The 17,263-nt window shown below is 35.7% G+C and overlaps 1 protein-coding gene across 1 annotated transcript; it reads right to left on the bottom strand.

Moving 5' to 3' along the window:
* Positions 1 to 8,962: 8,962 nt before the first annotated feature.
* On the bottom strand, positions 8,963 to 13,969 carry LOC141648178 (linoleate 13S-lipoxygenase 2-1, chloroplastic-like). The gene is made up of 9 exons (XM_074456670.1): positions 13,711 to 13,969; positions 13,185 to 13,450; positions 12,311 to 12,548; positions 11,625 to 11,936; positions 11,416 to 11,501; positions 11,165 to 11,275; positions 10,639 to 10,943; positions 10,274 to 10,540; positions 8,963 to 10,070 (listed from the first exon to the last, which is right to left on the bottom strand). Exons 1-9 carry the CDS (start codon positions 13,892 to 13,894, stop codon positions 9,311 to 9,313), a joined length of 2,529 nt encoding a protein of 842 aa, XP_074312771.1. The 5' UTR covers positions 13,895 to 13,969; the 3' UTR covers positions 8,963 to 9,310.
* Between the last annotated feature and the right edge of the window lie 3,294 nt (positions 13,970 to 17,263).

Below are 17,263 nucleotides of genomic sequence, written 5' to 3'. Positions count from 1 at the left end.
TACTAGTATGATTCAATTTAAAAGTGTACTCATATGTGACTTATACAACTTTAACATTAATTAACCCGAAATGACCAATATTGTACGAAAAACCGCGAAACAAGCAACAACCCGGGCCAACCCCAAGGCCTGCCGTGGGCCTGCCGGCTGCTGGCCGTCACCCCTACACCACCATTTTTCCATTTTTGTTTAGTATAAGACCGTCTGAAACATAATTAATCGTTCCCAATACTAATATGTTAACTAAAACTAACAAAAATACATGGATTAAACATGCATGCAATCATTTTAACATGTGAAATTAACTAATTAATTAAAAATCACAAAAACATACAAAAATCAAAGATTGTGACGATTATTCGTCGAGTAACTCGAAATATGTTACCTTAAGCTAGAAAATGAGCAATTAGCACCTTAAAAACCAAACCCTAACAAGCAACTATCCCCTATATTCGACAATATACGAGTCCCCAAACTCGTCTTCCAAATCTTCACCTAAATAAACAATAAAAACACAATTATAAGTATAAATACCGAATTTGTGCCAAAATTCGTCTTAAAACTACTTCAAGAAAACTGAAATTAAATTATACCAGGTTGTAGATCTCGACGAGAGGATTCCGGAAATATAAATTATGCGAAAAACCGATAAGAAATGAGGAAGTTATGGCCAAATTAGCTTGGATTTTATGTGAAAATGGTGATTTTGGTGATTGGGAATGATAAGGAAGAAGAACAAAAGAAAAAAATCAGAAAAAGAGGAAAGGGGAAGGGGGATACCGCGGGTAGGGAGAAAGGAAAGGAAGGAGACGGGTTTAAGTCGGGATTTTACGAGTCGGTTTCGGCTCGTTTCGATAATAATTATAACCGCTTGTCAAACGCAAATTCCGACAAGGCCAAAGTTCTTAAACACGAGATTACAAGAAAATTGAATACTCATACGACCCATTTCCAAATTTGTTTACCCAACGTTCAAAAGAATTGTCATTTTCCCCCCCGATATACCCTTATTTCGAAATAAAAGATTTTTACACGGTTTAAACTATTTTTAAACATTTCGAAACTATCAAAATAAATACTTTTCTTCAAAATATAATAAAATTATATTTCTTTGAATTATTTTTACTTTAAATACAATAATGTCAAATTTTACTTGATTAATTAATTATTTTCGAAATATATTAACGTTCCGAAATTACGGGGTGTTACAATCACCCCTCCTTTTAAAAAGTTTCGTCCTCGAAACTTAGAAGGAGAAATTATAGTTATAAGAAAATATAGGTATCTTTTCAATGAAACGGTGATACTCTCGTTGATCAGACAAGAACATCCACATTCATATCAAGACATAAAAATACCTCTACACCAATAAATGAGAAAACCCATTATTGGGACGTCTCCAACAACGAGATTTAACATTCACTAATGTTAAAACCATTAAAAATTATAAAAGCATTTTCAAAATTTTAGTTTAAAGTTCTATAATAAGAATAATAATCAAAAGAGCTGTATGAATTTCATGAGGTAAGAATTGAAGTCGAACCTAAATGGGTGTCAAAGATAGAGTTTCATAGGTTACCAACATCAAACTTATGAGAGGAGTATGATGAAGTAAGGAAAAGAGGTATGAGCAGTAACGCTCATGATCAAGGAAGAAGGAAAATCAGACAACATGGAAACGCCAGACACTTTTATCACAAACTACAACAACACCCAAAACGGTTCCAAAAACTTCCTAACAACAAAACTCATAACCACATCACTCCCAAGGGTTTCCTCAATTGCTTATGTTACCTTATCCTAATCTATTCCCTGAAACAAGGTATTCCACTATAGCGTGATCTCATCGTTCCAAATCCTCAAACATCCAGAAACAACTTCCACAAGCCTAAAGTCAAGGCTTCCAACAAAGCTATATTCGTATCCAACTAGTGTCAACTATGGTTTCCTCAAAAAGTAAACCTTCAATCAAGAATCCCAATACCAAGCTATAAACTCCAAGAGAAAGTTCCTCAAATATTCCACAAGATTGTCATTTCAAAAAAAGGTAGTAACATACCAACCCCAAACTCTGAAAAATCAATAGGATCTCAAGTTTTCTATCCTTTTGCTTATTAAGGATTGCCAAAAGCGGATCTACACTCAGCTACAACATCATCCCATCATCTCAAGTACTCAATGCGACCTTAAGGTCTATAAATCTATAGGGTTAACAAATTCTTCTCAACTCAAGAACTCTAAAGAGTCAACTAAAATACCAAATCACATCACCAAACCATTATGGTCATCAACATCTCAAGGAATATTCTTTCAAATTTGACATCCTAAAACTTACTTACCATCAAATTCCCAAGGAACAAGGTCTTAATCGTAACAACACTTTATCACCTCAAAGTTCCTAAAACCATAAGTGAAACTATGTTCTTTAACCTAACAATTGGTGTCAACCAAACCATTACCCTTTCTAGTTACCAAAACAAGTGCTAAGACTTCCCAGTAATGTAGCTTACTCTCACTCTCATAACATACTTCAAGTAGTAATCAATATCACTCACTAAAACCAACAAATAATCCCACATTTAACATTTCCCACACGATAACATATACATTATCAAACCCTCATATCCAAAGTGATTATGGAAGCCAAACCCAAACTCGGCTACTTAGTCAATCCTATATCCTCAAATCACATCTCACTAACTCTGTAAACATGGTCAACAGGGTACCAACTATACTAAGGATATAAGGAGTGATAACGGGATAGAGAAACGGTAAAATATTTTCAAAGGGTGCATGAACCTGACAAGTTAGGAAACTAAGGAGTCAGACCGTAAAGATAACGGCTGACAAAAATAAGAGGTATTCGAGTTAAGAAGATATCTAGGGCAAGAAGAAGATACGTAAACTTTGGCATAAAAACAGGGTTCAACAAACGTTAAAGAGAAGAGAAGGAGAACAGAAGCGGCATAATGAAAGGGTTACCGCTTACCAAACACTCATCAAAGCTTATGATCGATATGACAAGGTTACATCACTAAGGTGCTCAACAAAGCCTCAAAAGTCTACCAAATCATAGGACTAACAAGGACTCCACAATGGTAGGTATTCCTCAACTCAATTGGTTCTAAGAGCCAAAATCAATTCACCACACAAATTCATTTGTTACCATCCATGTCCCAAAGTATCTCCTTTACCTTCTCATCATCGAACTTCACTTACTATGTCATCCCCAAGTACCATGGCTTGTTTACTCCCTCATCTCACGACTTAATACCTCTAGTCTCCGATACCATAAATTAGAATCACATTTTTGAACTCACGAACTACATTGAACAACATTCCACCAAAATTCCCAAATTCAGATATGATTAAAAAGGTCAACCACGTGTTCTCAAATTTCGAAAGGTCAACAAGGGCTACTCTATACTAGATTTGGTCAACTCAAAAGGTTTAACAAACTAACTAATTCCAAAGTACGATACCAATCCATTAAGCAACGTCAATGTCCTATTGTATTCCTTTCAAGGCCTACAAGGATTAGGGCTAACTATCATTCCTTTAATTCTCCATAAGAAACATCGAGACTCTCAAATGAAGTAGCTCAGGTTCATTCCATCTTATGTGCTAAGGTAGTACCCATGCTCAATCATCTATAACAAACAAGCTCTCAATAGACATAAATCCAAAGGTGTTCCTCAACTCACTAGGCTCTCATATCATGCACAACTAACAAGTCTAACCAAAGGATCCCAAGTTATATTCTCCTATACCACTCAAACCTTAACCAATCAATTTCTCAACTCGTTCACGCCCTCCAATGATACATTCTCTCAAAACCGGGTTCTCTTGAACAAGGGAACTATCCTGCGGAATAAAAGGAAGGTGTCCACATGGACTTTATTATAAGAAGAAAACGAACCTAAGATGAATCGGGAGAAAGAATTGAAAGGTAGTTACCAAGGCGAGAGAAGAGGAATTTGAAAGACGAATAAACAACAAGATTGGAAGACTAAAGTAAGATTGCATTATCTACATCTATTGGAGAGCCATCTTACAAAAGAGAAAATCAATTAGTACCTAACAATTAGCAATCACAAACAGACTACCACATAAAATCCTAAATCTACCCATCCTACCCATCTCTCAAGTTTATTATTTAAAGGTCCAGTGATTTTAAGTGGGGTGCACAAACGTGCGTCGGGAGCAAGTAAGCTCTGATACCAACTATAACACCCTCAATTTAAGCCTTAATTAATTACGTAAATTCTACAGAAAAACTGACAGGATATGTTTGTAATTGGTTCAACTAGACAAAACCTGTAATTTCAAAAAAATTTCTAAACCAATCACAAACATTTCCAACATTCCCAAGAGGCGGGTGCTAAAACCTGCAATGCTAACGAACTAATTTACATGCCATAGCTAAATAAGAAAATAAAATGATACAAACCAAAATCAACAAGGGAGACATATGTCCCTTCAAAATTTATACATAACCAAAAGTTAAAAGGTTTCTACAAAAATAGCCAAACTAGGTCCAAGGTTCCTTATGCTCACTAGCTCGTCTGTGACCCCATCTAAATCTTCAACCTGTCAATCGCATTTTATACAAACACGAAAGCCACAATTCAGTGGGGAGTAACTTCGAGTCCTCCCAGCCACGAATCGTCATAATTAATGTAACATGTAGTAAAACATGTGAACCATATGATAATTAATCTAATTTCCAAGTATTATAACATATGAATACTAAATTGACCAATTTAAACTATCATGTGAAACATATAACAAATTATAATCCAAACTTTATCAATTGTAACCGGCTTACATCTCACCTATTACAATTCATAAAATCACTATACAAGAAAGGGCAATATATCAAAGACAGGCATAAGTTCTTAGCACCGTCAATAGTCACTTTGTAACTCGAGTCTATACCACGAGGTAGGGAAGGTAATCGAACCGGTATCTTGGCTCAGCGGTTAATATTAATAAAACATGGCCAAGACACAACACAACCCTAGCCTAAAATCTGCGCAGACCTAGACATGCGGATACACACCACCGCACCCAAGACCCACAATTTTTCTAAAACAAAGTGAGTACCCTAAGGAGTCCACCAAAGGGTTGGCTAGTACTTAAGCTGACCACTTACTATCAAAATAAGTAACGAGGTCATGCCCCAACTTGGATATAAATCCACTAGTCAGGAACACAAAGGCTATCAAGCAGTGAACATATACTCGTCAAAGATTATAAAGACCTATCTATGATGAAGGCCGAAATACTCACCTAGGACCTAGTCCCAGCTTGAATACTTTAGCCCACACCACACAAGACAAGTAAGACTCCCACTTAACCATAAGAGGGCAAAGAGTCCAGCTTACCAACATAAATGCTAACATTCTATCATGTGAAAGGTTATATAAATGTCTATTCAGCAGACAATCCAACAATAAGTATTCAATACTACCATTTTTCCATTTTTGTTTAGTATAAGACCGTCTGAAACATAATTAATCGTTCCCAATACTAATATGTTAACTAAAACTAACAAAAATACATGGATTAAACATGCATGCAATCATTTTAACATGTGAAATTAACTACTTAATTAAAAATCACAAAAACATACAAAAATCAAAGATTGTGACGATTATTCGTCGAGTAACTCGAAATATGTTACCTTAAGCTAGAAAATGAGCAATTAGCACCTTAAAAAGCAAACCCTAACAAGCAACTATCCCCTATCTTCGACAATATACGAGTCCCCAAACTCGTCTTCCAAATCTTCACCTAAATAAACAATAAAAACACAATTAGAAGTATAAATACCGAATTTGTGCCAAAATTCGTCTTAAAACAACTTCAAGAAAACTGAAATTAAATTATACCAGGTTGTAGATCTCGACGAGAGGATTCCGGAAATATAAATTATACGAAAAACCGATAAGAAATGAGGAAGTTATGGCCAAATTAGCTTGGATTTTATGTGAAAATGGTGATTTTGGTGATTGGGAATGATAAGGAAGAAGAACAAAAGAAAAAAATCAGAAAAAGAGGAAAGGGGAAGGGGGATACCGCGGGTAGGGAGAAAGGAAAGGAGGGAGACGGGTTTAAGTCGGGATTTTACGAGTCGGTTTCGGCTCGTTTCGATAATAATTAGAACCGTTTGTCAAACGCAAATTCCGACAAGGCCAAAGTTCTTAAACACGAGATTACAAGAAAATTGAATACTCATACGACCCATTTCCAAATTCGTTTACCCAACGTTCAAAAGAATTGTCATTTCTCCCCCCCCCCCCCCCAATAAAAGATTTTTACACGGTTTAAACTATTTTTAAACATTTCGAAACTATCAAAATAAATACTTTTCTTCAAAATATAATAAAATTATATTTTTTTGAATTATTTTTACTTTAAATACAATAATGTCAAATTTTACTTGATTAATTAATTATTTTCGAAATATATTAACGGTCCGAAATTACGGGGTGTTACACCCATCACATGTCGGTCGACACAGTTTCTTCCAAGTGACCCACGGAATGCCTCTGCGACCCTCTCCATGTCCCCACTAGAACCGAGACACCATTGAACAAAACTCGTTGCAAACGTTTGTCGTGATTTTAAACACACTCATTACATAGGTAGGGAGTGAATTGGCTTCAGCCTTTATAAGAAACTCCCTACTAGCCCTCGACAATAGCTTTTCGCGCCAACCTTGTAATCTCTTGCTAAGCTTGTCACGAAGTATATCAGTTATCACCTTCTTCGACCTAATTTAATTACCTTCTTATTGTCTCAACAGTGGCAGGTTTCTAGGTGTGTGTTTGTATGCTATTGTTTGTGTAAGTTTTTGTGAAGAATTTCGAGGGTTCTTGGCTATGAATTGATTCGTTATAAGACATATGTAGGCGTTTATTTATTGGAGAGGATGGAAGGATCTAGAGCTTGGTTTACAATATTGAAACCAAAATAGAATATGAAAGATATCATGATCAGTTTTAAGGAAAGTGTTGTAGCTGCCGTTGGAGACCTTATTTTGTATGATATGGGGACTATTTGAGGATATTTCTTGCTTGGGGATCAAGGTGAGAGTAGGGAGTAGGGATTCGTGCTTTGTGGAGTTTGAATCGGGTTTCGTAAGTCAGGTTGATGGTGTGTTGACGACGTTTCATGCGAAAATGGGCTGCTATATATAGGTTGTTTTGGGTTAGTTTGGGACGTGAATATAGGAGACCCAAAATAGGTTTTCAATTGGATCTTGCATGGGGATGGTAAGGATGAGTGTCATTAGGAATTGGTCGAGTTTGCATCGAAAATCGAACCCAAAATCAAGCTTAAATTTTCTTTAAAAATCGAGTTATAAATTGAGTTTAAACTTCGTTAAAAACGAAAATTAAGATGATAATTAAATAAAATTAATAATGGCCTTAAAACATTTTAAAATAAGCCAAAAACAATATATTAAAAAACTAAATCATTAAAATGTTTATACATCGGAAAAACCTTTGAAATTAACTTGAAATAAAAGTCAATAAAAAATCATTAAAATTCAAATAAACTCAGTTCGCTAATTACGTCGAAAAACGAACTCCATACTTGTCGGTATCCATTCGATATCACATATTTTCCTAACATTATCGTGTGTTTGTCGGAATTTCTGTAAATTGTAATATCGACATATTCGGGTATCTACAGTGATATGTGTCGGAAAATAAATTTTGAGTTTGTATTAAAATTATGTGTATTGAATCTTTATGTATTCGTATGAATTGACGGGTTCAATACTAAGCGACACACTGAATCTCGAATTTGAATCTATATAATTAATGTGAAAATTCAATTTTCATGATATTTTCATTTATGTACAAGCTTGATTGTCTTGACAATGTCAAGGATTACATTTAAATAGAGGGATGATGGTTATATAAATGTAAATTGTCGGCCGTTTAAGTGTACCCGGGATTTGTGCAAAGTATAGTAACTGTACGACATTATAATGTGAGTTCGGGAGTGTGAAATGCACACTTATATAGAAATGTTTGTATCGTTACGAAATGTTTTCAACAAAGAAATATTTATTGGCATCGTTTCGTTTTTCATGATTCGTGTGCTATGATCAGAAATGATGATGTTGTTAATTGCGTTGAATGATATTTTGTATTAGAAGTTAAGCATTGTGTATTTTCATTGAAAGGTTGTGTCTTTTCGTTGAAAGGATAAGTGAAGCATTGTGTCTTTTCATTAAAAGGATGTGTCCTTGGATTCAAAGGGTGTGTCGTCTTTTGGTCAAACCGTCACACCTCATTCTTTATATAAGATATGGTGGTATTTTGGAGAAAAATACAACAATTTTCTTGCACATTTTGCTACAACAAAATGAATATAAAAAACTCAAAATAATTCTTTGTTTCTAAACCTAAGAATCAAAGGGTGTACTTGTTTTATTATGCGAGAAATCCCGTGTAGCCCACGACTATAAAGATCGAAATATTCTCTAATGAAAGCAGTATCTGTGACTCAAATATTATCCAACCATATGTTACGTTTACATCGTAAAACATCCCCTGTTGTCTACAATAATTTAACCTACACAATTAAATCTGGACCACTAAAGAAGTAATGCACCTCCATTTATACGGTAAATGGAGGGGTCCTTGGCTTCCTTGCTCCCTCGGAGTTTCTATTATGGATCTATGGACATTTTGTTTTGGGTACATGGGTTTATACTTTATAGACGCTTTGATTGCTCACGAATATCAATTAAGATATTTTTCAATCAATTTTTTGACTTCAAATCTTATTGTCTATGTCAAACTAAAAGTCTAAATCTACATTTAGACCACAAACAATGGCAAACGAAAAAGGGCACATTATCAAAAGAACTCGCATTTGATATTTTTCCATTTCTTTCCCTACACATTTTTATAGCATAAACATGAAGAAGTTGATAATCTAAATTGAAATAACGCTTTTTTATTCGATAACTTGAACTGCAAACCGTTGGTGCATACATCTGAGCCGTAAAGGCCAAGGTTGCTTCATCAAAGCAAATAAACACGAAAACAGAATGAGGAAAAAGCTCAACATAACAAGAAGATCCAATGTTTAATATAAGGACTAGCCAGAGGATCTTCATACTACAGGTCACAGGAATATAGGAAATGAGGTAGAATTAACCTCAGTACTACCATACTTACATGACATAGTGGTACTAAGTTCAGTACGATTCTGATAGAACCGCTGTTTATTTTGGTAAGTACTCAGGCCCGTAATACCAGCACGATAGAAGCTCGCTCAAGGCTTATATAGAAACACTGTTTGGAACACCCATACCTGTAGCACCTGGTTTTGAGAACGGCTTAAGCAGTTCATATGGAATAACTCCTGCTCCAGTTCTGTTATTTAACTTCTGGTCTGCATTCCTTGCATCAATTGTACTCTCTATCTTCTTCAAGTTCAAATGAAATTTGTCGAACGATTCTTTTGTGTTTGGATCTTCAGCCCATGATGGCTCAAGTTGTTCACCTATATACTCCTCCTCAGGCGAGTGACTTGACAAAACATTCAATATGAGCATGACTTTAATCCCTTGACCTCTAGACGGTAATGTTTTCAGCAAGACATTACATGGGTTTTTCACAAAGTAGCTCCACTCTTCTTCAGTTGGGTCTTCAGAAGGCATTTTGATTCGGGCAATTGTTGGTCGATTTGGGAAGTATCCTCCGAAAGTGTATTGCCCAAAGTTTACTGCAGCATGATGCCCTGACGCTACCCATATAATAGTTGTTAGAATCTGAATCAGGACCTGAGAAGTTGTAAGAACAGGCCACCATTGTTCATCTTTCTTATCTCCATGGCCTTTCTCACGGATTTCGGCCCACCACTGTTGGAGTTCTGTATCAGACTGAACTTGTTCTTCATTTTTGTAGTACTGCATGACGTAGTCAGTGATCCATTGCTTCATAGCATCCCATAGGAGAAGTCCATCGTTAGCATATGGGTAATCCTCGATTGCAAGCTTAAGTCCGTGTGGTGATGACTGATCTTCAATAGCTATGCCTCTATTGAATGAAAATTAAAGACAATGAGTAACTACAAACTTGTAAAACCTGTAAAAGGTTTGTGATCGAAATATTTCTATTCCATATATGGTATGGTAAAGAGCATGCTATAATAAGAGAGCGTCTTCAAATTAAAACATAAGGATTATCTGCATATGTAAAATTTATATCATGAAGTCTTAATATCTCGATAAACAATGTACCTGCTGATTAGATCAGTTGGTAATGCTTGATGGTCGAACCTCCACTCTTTGTCATAAACCAAAGAGCCGTATTCCATGGAATATTTGTCGAGAGAGAACGTGCTCTCAATAAACCCACCGTGATTCACAAGGGCTCCACGAGCCAGTGAATTGATCTCCATGGTGTATCGAAAATAAGGATTCAAGAGTCTATAAATTGGATGCACAGCACTTAGTTGCCGGTTCGTTGCAATCACGTAAGGCTCAATACAACAATGAGTCCTTAACCTATCATGGAAACAACAGAGATGAGTTCAAAAACCGATTTACCAATCAAAATCTCTGTAACTCAGCTTACTCCTAAATTATTATGCAAGGAAATATACCAATGGCTAACAATTTGGTGATGAGCAGAGTCATGAGCAAGAACATGAGCTTTAGCAAGCCTCCAAAGCCAAGTGCTAGTGGCATCATAGCCAGGTGTGTATACTTGTTTCCACTGAGGCTTCCCGTTAGCCAATGGCGGCCTTGTTAGCTCGATAGCCAGAGGCCTTAAAGTTCCTTTCGGACTTAGAAAGAACAATGTACGCGACCCATATAGGGTAGTGCCTTCGATCTCTCTTACTTTGTTCACAAAAGGTAGAAGTGTGTCATGATAGTCTAGTACGAACAGTTTCTTTTGCTCCAAAGCCTGTGATTAAAAAAACGAAAAGAAAAGAAAAAACTTACAAATCAGAGTTTTTCATTATGATTGAACATTAAAGAAGGCATGAAAAAAGAAACAAGATATTAAGGGGAGAGTGACAAAGACATTATTTCAGACATATCGAGGTTTCCTTATCCAGGTCTACTTTGTGTCTCAATCATATTACGTTTGATCAAATTTGCTATAGAATGTATAGAAGTAAATACCTCATCGAAGGACATGACGCCTTTGATCTCTTCCTCAACTAGTTCAGTAGTAATTTTCGATTCAGGAGAGCCGTAGATTTCAGAGTCAAGCTTGCTCATCAAAGGCCACTCCTACACAATGTATATTGACTGTATTCTTTAAAAACATGTTCCAAGAAAATTGCATTTTCAACAATGTAATTGCAGATAGAGCATAAATGATGAGTTAGCCTTCGAGTATTGTCTCTGTCATTATAAGTTGTGGATCATACCGTAACTAGTTTAATGCTGGATGGGTTTGGACCGGCAAGAGTCTCCCTAGCAAATTCCTCGTCTCTAAACCATGAAAATTGATCTCCTACACACACACGAAAACCAGACATATATCCACATGAATTAGATGAGAATTTGTGTTTTTCTTTACATCGAGTCAAAAGTAAGTAAATTAAAAAACAAGAGGTACATAATATTGGTTACTTACTTTGCAACAAATCAGGAGTCGGAAAACGAAAAATACGTTCAGTTGGATTGATTAAATTAGGCATAACAGTTAACAAGGACTTGATATCTTGAATGTCGGACATGTCAATTCCTCGATCGAATAACTCATTAATCTGACTGAAGTTAAAATGTCCAAGCATGGTATCATTAACAGCATCCTCTAGAGTCGGAAGTACAGAATGCAACACATTATTTAGGGCACTGATCCCAAAGTCTACCGTCTTCAGATCAGAGAATACTTCATCCCTTGGTATGTAAAAGTTGCCGAATATTCTTGTTTCTGATAATGGATCTGTGTCGCATATATACATGTAAATATGTAATACATGGGTTAGAACTTGAGGGTGGATTAAGTATACCAAACTGACCTTCTCCGTCTTATTGAAAACTAGTTTTTAAACCCGTGCAACAAAATTGCTCGGGTTTCATTTCAAAGACTTATATTGAGGATAATAATAACAAAGATAGTCGAAGTTTTTAACAACTTTGATTCAAAACTATTTCAATCTAAATCATTATTGATAATGAATTTTCCGTGAATATGGTGGTACCTACCCCTTGTTGCTATCTTATTTTTCAATTGTAAAACTTTTAGCCGAAAATGCTACCTTCTACGGAGTATACTACGTAATAAGTAGAGTCAAATGGAAACAATAGAAAATTTACCTGATTTGCAGGGTGGTCGGCCTGATCGACAGCGTCTTGGATACGGAAGTTGGTCGCCTCCAAGAACCGGTCGGGGGTGGGCAGGCTTGCTGTCGGGGTCGCCAAGATCATTGTAAACATCATAGTCATAAATACGGTCGAAGGACTTGCGTTTACCTTGACCATTGCCTCTCATATTTTGAAGTTCCTTCTCGCGCAAGCTAATTAGTCCCGGTGGAGTGTTTGATGTTATGTACGACTGCTTGTTCCAATATTCATCAAATGTATCAGAATCAACAGGTAAGAGATACGGAATAATATATGACTAAAAAAAAACACCAGGGCAATTAATGTCACTCCTTCATGCTTCTTAAGATTGTGATCAAATGATTCTGACTTAAAACGAGAAAAAAAAAAAAAAAAAAAAAAATCTCCTATGAAACCACACAATGTACTTGCATAGTTGATCAATAAATCAAGATAAGATAACATTCCTATATTTTGATCACAAGGAGAATAGTTAGATCAATCACAATTCACAATGACGAGAACAATTAATTTATGTGATTTGCTGATGAAAAATGAGCAAAAGAGGGAAAAAAAAAGTCGAGAATCATTATGTGATCTGCTGATGATTTAGATATAATTAAAGGATTGTCACTTGGAGCACAATTTGTTCGATCGGGTTTCAGGTTCGATCTATAGGTAAATCGAACTCCATTTAACAAATATTTTCCTCTGAGTCCTTGGTTTACATTTGAGTAAAACAATTGTTAGGTAACAAACTCATTTTTAAATATCGAGTACATATATAGAAAATAAAATACACTCCGTATGAAGTAACTCAATAGCACATTATAATCCATTTACAGATTTAAATAAGTCATATATATACCTGATTAGTGAAGAAAACTCTCTTTTCAGGATTGTCATTGGTCGAAGCGATCCATGAATCGCAAGTGACCTCGACAGTCCCTTGAGGTAAGCCCTTAATAACAATAGTTTTGACATACATTTCTTTTTGATGTTCATTCCTGACAAGTACTGCTCCCAATTTGCCAAAATTGTCACTGACATGAAATTTTGCTTCATATTTCAGTTCATTTAACCCCTTTGGAATTAATACGTTGAGTTTTGCCGTTGCTTCAACCGGCTTTTGCACTAAAACATAGCGACAACAATGTTAGAAGAGTGGTTAGCTGCGCGGATGTACGGTCTACATATACTGGATCTAAAATCTCGAAAAGTTGGCATTAGACGTTACAAATTATAACTGTATATTAGTGTATACTACATAATTAGTGTACTACATAAATCAACCCGAACAATCATGCGTAATAATAATGTCGATAATTTATTGAAAAAGTCGATAATCATGCGTAATAAATATTTAGAACACTAGACAAAGAGTAGTAACATACGTGGATCAAGTTGTGTGCTAACAAGTTCCAAATGGAGTGCACCGACTGGCAAAACATTAAGCGGAATGCCTGACACAATATTAGATGCAATATCGGTTACTTGACCAATCCCAACATTTTTTACGGAACCAGTTACAGTTAACATTTCAGTAATCACAGCGGAAACATTACTACGAGAAAACATATTGATTTTTGTTTATGATGATATTATTACACTACTTAGAAAACAAGTGAGAATGTGTTGTTTGTTCGACAATAATATGGCCTCCTTTTATAGAGTTGTACAGTTCACAATTTCACATACATACTATTAAAATAATGTATAGATAACCACGTTATTCAGACTCTACTGTCCTGTACTCCTTTATGTAATTGATATACTCCATTATTAGGCTTGTCCCGCCACGTCTCTTTCTTGAAAAATGAAACCTTACCACTTTATAGATTTCAATAAGATACACTTCTACGGACTATATTCCATAGATTGCATACATTATACAGGAATTAAATAACAAATAATTAAACACAAAATCTCATTGAAGACCACAAGCTTGTGACGGATACCATTTTCTTTCACAAAATACCCATGAGAGGTGAGTGGGGAGCACATAGGGTGCCCCACCTTGTCCCCTCTACCTTTTTGTGAGAGGTCTTCAGCTTGTGACGGGATTAGCCCGTCACAAGCAAGACGCTTTGAAATCGCATTATTCAGATCGCCCATATTGTATGCCCATGATACTCGGCTTATGCGAACAATTATTGAGCTTTCTCACCAGTCATCAGTCAACACGATCGTCCCAATTAATTTTCACTGACATTTTAGATTTCGTTACAGGATTTCCCGGAGTCCCGAGATTATCATTAGGTTTATAGTTATGGAGAGAAGGAAACAATAGTTTGAGTCGAGGTAGTTCGGGTGTCTTATATTTTTGAGTTTGTTCGGGTCCAGTTATTTGGGTTTGGATCTGTTTCAAGCATGTTGTTTCGGGTTAATGGGGTCAGTTATTTTCGGGTTAGAGATTAAGAGTAAAAAAGAACTACTTACATTTTGCAAGTTCGGACTAGGTAAAGATTGGGTCAATTTGAGCTAAGGGGTAAGGACACAGGTGAATGGATATTATTGCAGCCGTTATCCAAGGTTTTGATTAGAAAGAAGGGCCTGATAAAAATTATCAATAGTTTAAGGTAACACTCGTAGCAAGTATTTACATTTGGGTAAAAGTAACAAATAATTGAAACGTACAAGCAATAAGTATCAAAATCGCGGTAGTTTTGTACATGTCGAGCAGAGGTGTTTTAGACTTCATTTTCTTTGTTGCCTGCTTCGATTCCCCATATTTTGGCTTCTAATGAAGCATATCCATTGAATGGGGTCAATTTGAGTTTTGAGTTATTTTGGAATAATAACATTTTCGGATAGATGACTGACTCACGGACCTCCATGATTAGAGGGCTCGCCGTACTAAATCTAATGTTAATGATAATCTAATCTAAGGCTAAGATTTTACGATCTAAAAATTGTAACTACTCCTTAGTGGGGAGCGGTTAAATAACCGCTTGTGTTATCTGAAATCTGCACTCGAGCGCTTGAAAACTTCCCCCAATTCGGCGTTCTCTTCTTCGGCTCTCGTTTTTCTTCTGAATGAATTACTTTATATAGGCCCAAATACTTATTTCTTAAGCAATTGGTCCAAACACTCTTAAAATAATAAATTTAGTATCCTAACTAAATTGAGCGCTAACACACATAAATATAAAACAAAAAATTTCAGTATTATAAAGATAGTGAGTCAGTGACTAAAATAAAATAAAATGCGTGATGGCATGTTAAAAGTAAATACCAATACCAACTACGGAGTAAAACTTAAAAGCGTGAAAACTACCTTTATGATAAAAAAATTGTATTTTCAGAACAAAAAGCATATACTCGTATTTCGTAAATCAATTCTCATTTAAGATAGATATATTTGTCTTAATCTTAAGACGGAGTCAAATAATATGAATAAGACAAAAAAACAAGTTCTTAGTTATTCTCGACATTTTTTTCTTAAGATCACAAATTTTCATTATAGACGGGGAGATATCCGTTTATAGTTATAGACGGGCCAAATATCCATTCATTTCAAGCATAAGACAAGCAACAGGTTGTATGATGGGGCCTAAAAATGTCACCACTTTAAGCATATTTGACCTGTTTATAACTATAGACGGATATATTCGTCTGTAGTAAAACTAATTGTCTTAAGATGGATATACCCATAACACGTAAGTTTTATAATCTAAAAATAACATGTTCTAGTCTCATAATGAACATGTATAAACTGAATGCGGATGCGATAAAAGAGATCGATTACTTACCTCCAGCCATTGCTTGAAATAATTGATCTGTCTTAATGAATAACCCAAATCCTTATGCCCAAATCTGACTTGGTTTCCAAACCACCAGCCTCACAATTTAGATGGTGTATTTTCTTAATGAGGTAGACTAGGTGAACTTTAATGAGAATAAATATGTTCCCCTTATATAGACTCTTGCCATCAAAGAGTCAACGGGACAGTTTCCTAAATTGTGAGTGGTAACTTATGGGAGACAATAGTGAAAACAAAATCCTAGGTAAATTCCACCATACAATGGACCAACTTAGTTTCCATAAAATAACTTAATTAAATATTAATATAATACTTATTTGATTTATGGAAATATCTTACATTCTCCCACTTGGTCCAATTAACAAGAGACACAACATATGGATCATGGCGACGAATTCTCTTAGAGCAAGAATTAATCTTCCATGTATCACAATATATCAAGTCACTCACACCATACACATGTAACTTAATAAGTAAACCCCATGTTTACTCAAGGTTCAAACAAAATGATATTTCTCAACATAACTTTAATAAATATGTGCATATAAATCCCAAAAGAGAAAATATCCAACTTAATAAAAGTTTCTTACAAAAAACTTAATGAATGTACTACATAATGGAACCAAGTCCCATTCTCACTACATAATCCTTGAAAGTCTTAATTGACATGCCTTTAGTCAAGGGATCTGCAATCATCAACTTTGTGCTAATGTGTTCAATGATCACTTTCTTTTCCTGAACACGCTCTTTTATGACTAGATACTTGTTGTGCGGAAGCGTGAATATCCCGTGTTGGGCCTCTGTTGCATCTGTGTCCACAACCCATAATAGTACGATATTGTCCGCTTTGGGCCAAGCCCTCACGGATTTACTCTTGGGCTCCTTCCCAAAAGGACTCGTACTATTATATTTTGTAGACACTTATAAAGATGAGCTTTCATCTTTATTCTACCGATGTGGGACATGAGTTTGCACCCTAACAATCCTCCTCTCAAACCAAGGACCATCATCTTGACTCGGACCTTGACCTCCATGGAGGACTCCCACATAGGGATGGCAGTCTCACCCTTACCCTGTGGATATCCATCCACCCGAAATTAAATGGGTGGGATATGGATGATGAATTTTTTTCGAATTTAGGGTAGGATATGGATATGGGTGAATTTAGGGTGGGATATGGATT

This window comes from Silene latifolia, chromosome 3 (assembly GCF_048544455.1).
Source record: "Silene latifolia isolate original U9 population chromosome 3, ASM4854445v1, whole genome shotgun sequence".
NCBI lineage: Eukaryota > Viridiplantae > Streptophyta > Magnoliopsida > Caryophyllales > Caryophyllaceae > Silene > Silene latifolia.
This window is presented reverse-complemented; position numbering and strand designations above follow the sequence as displayed.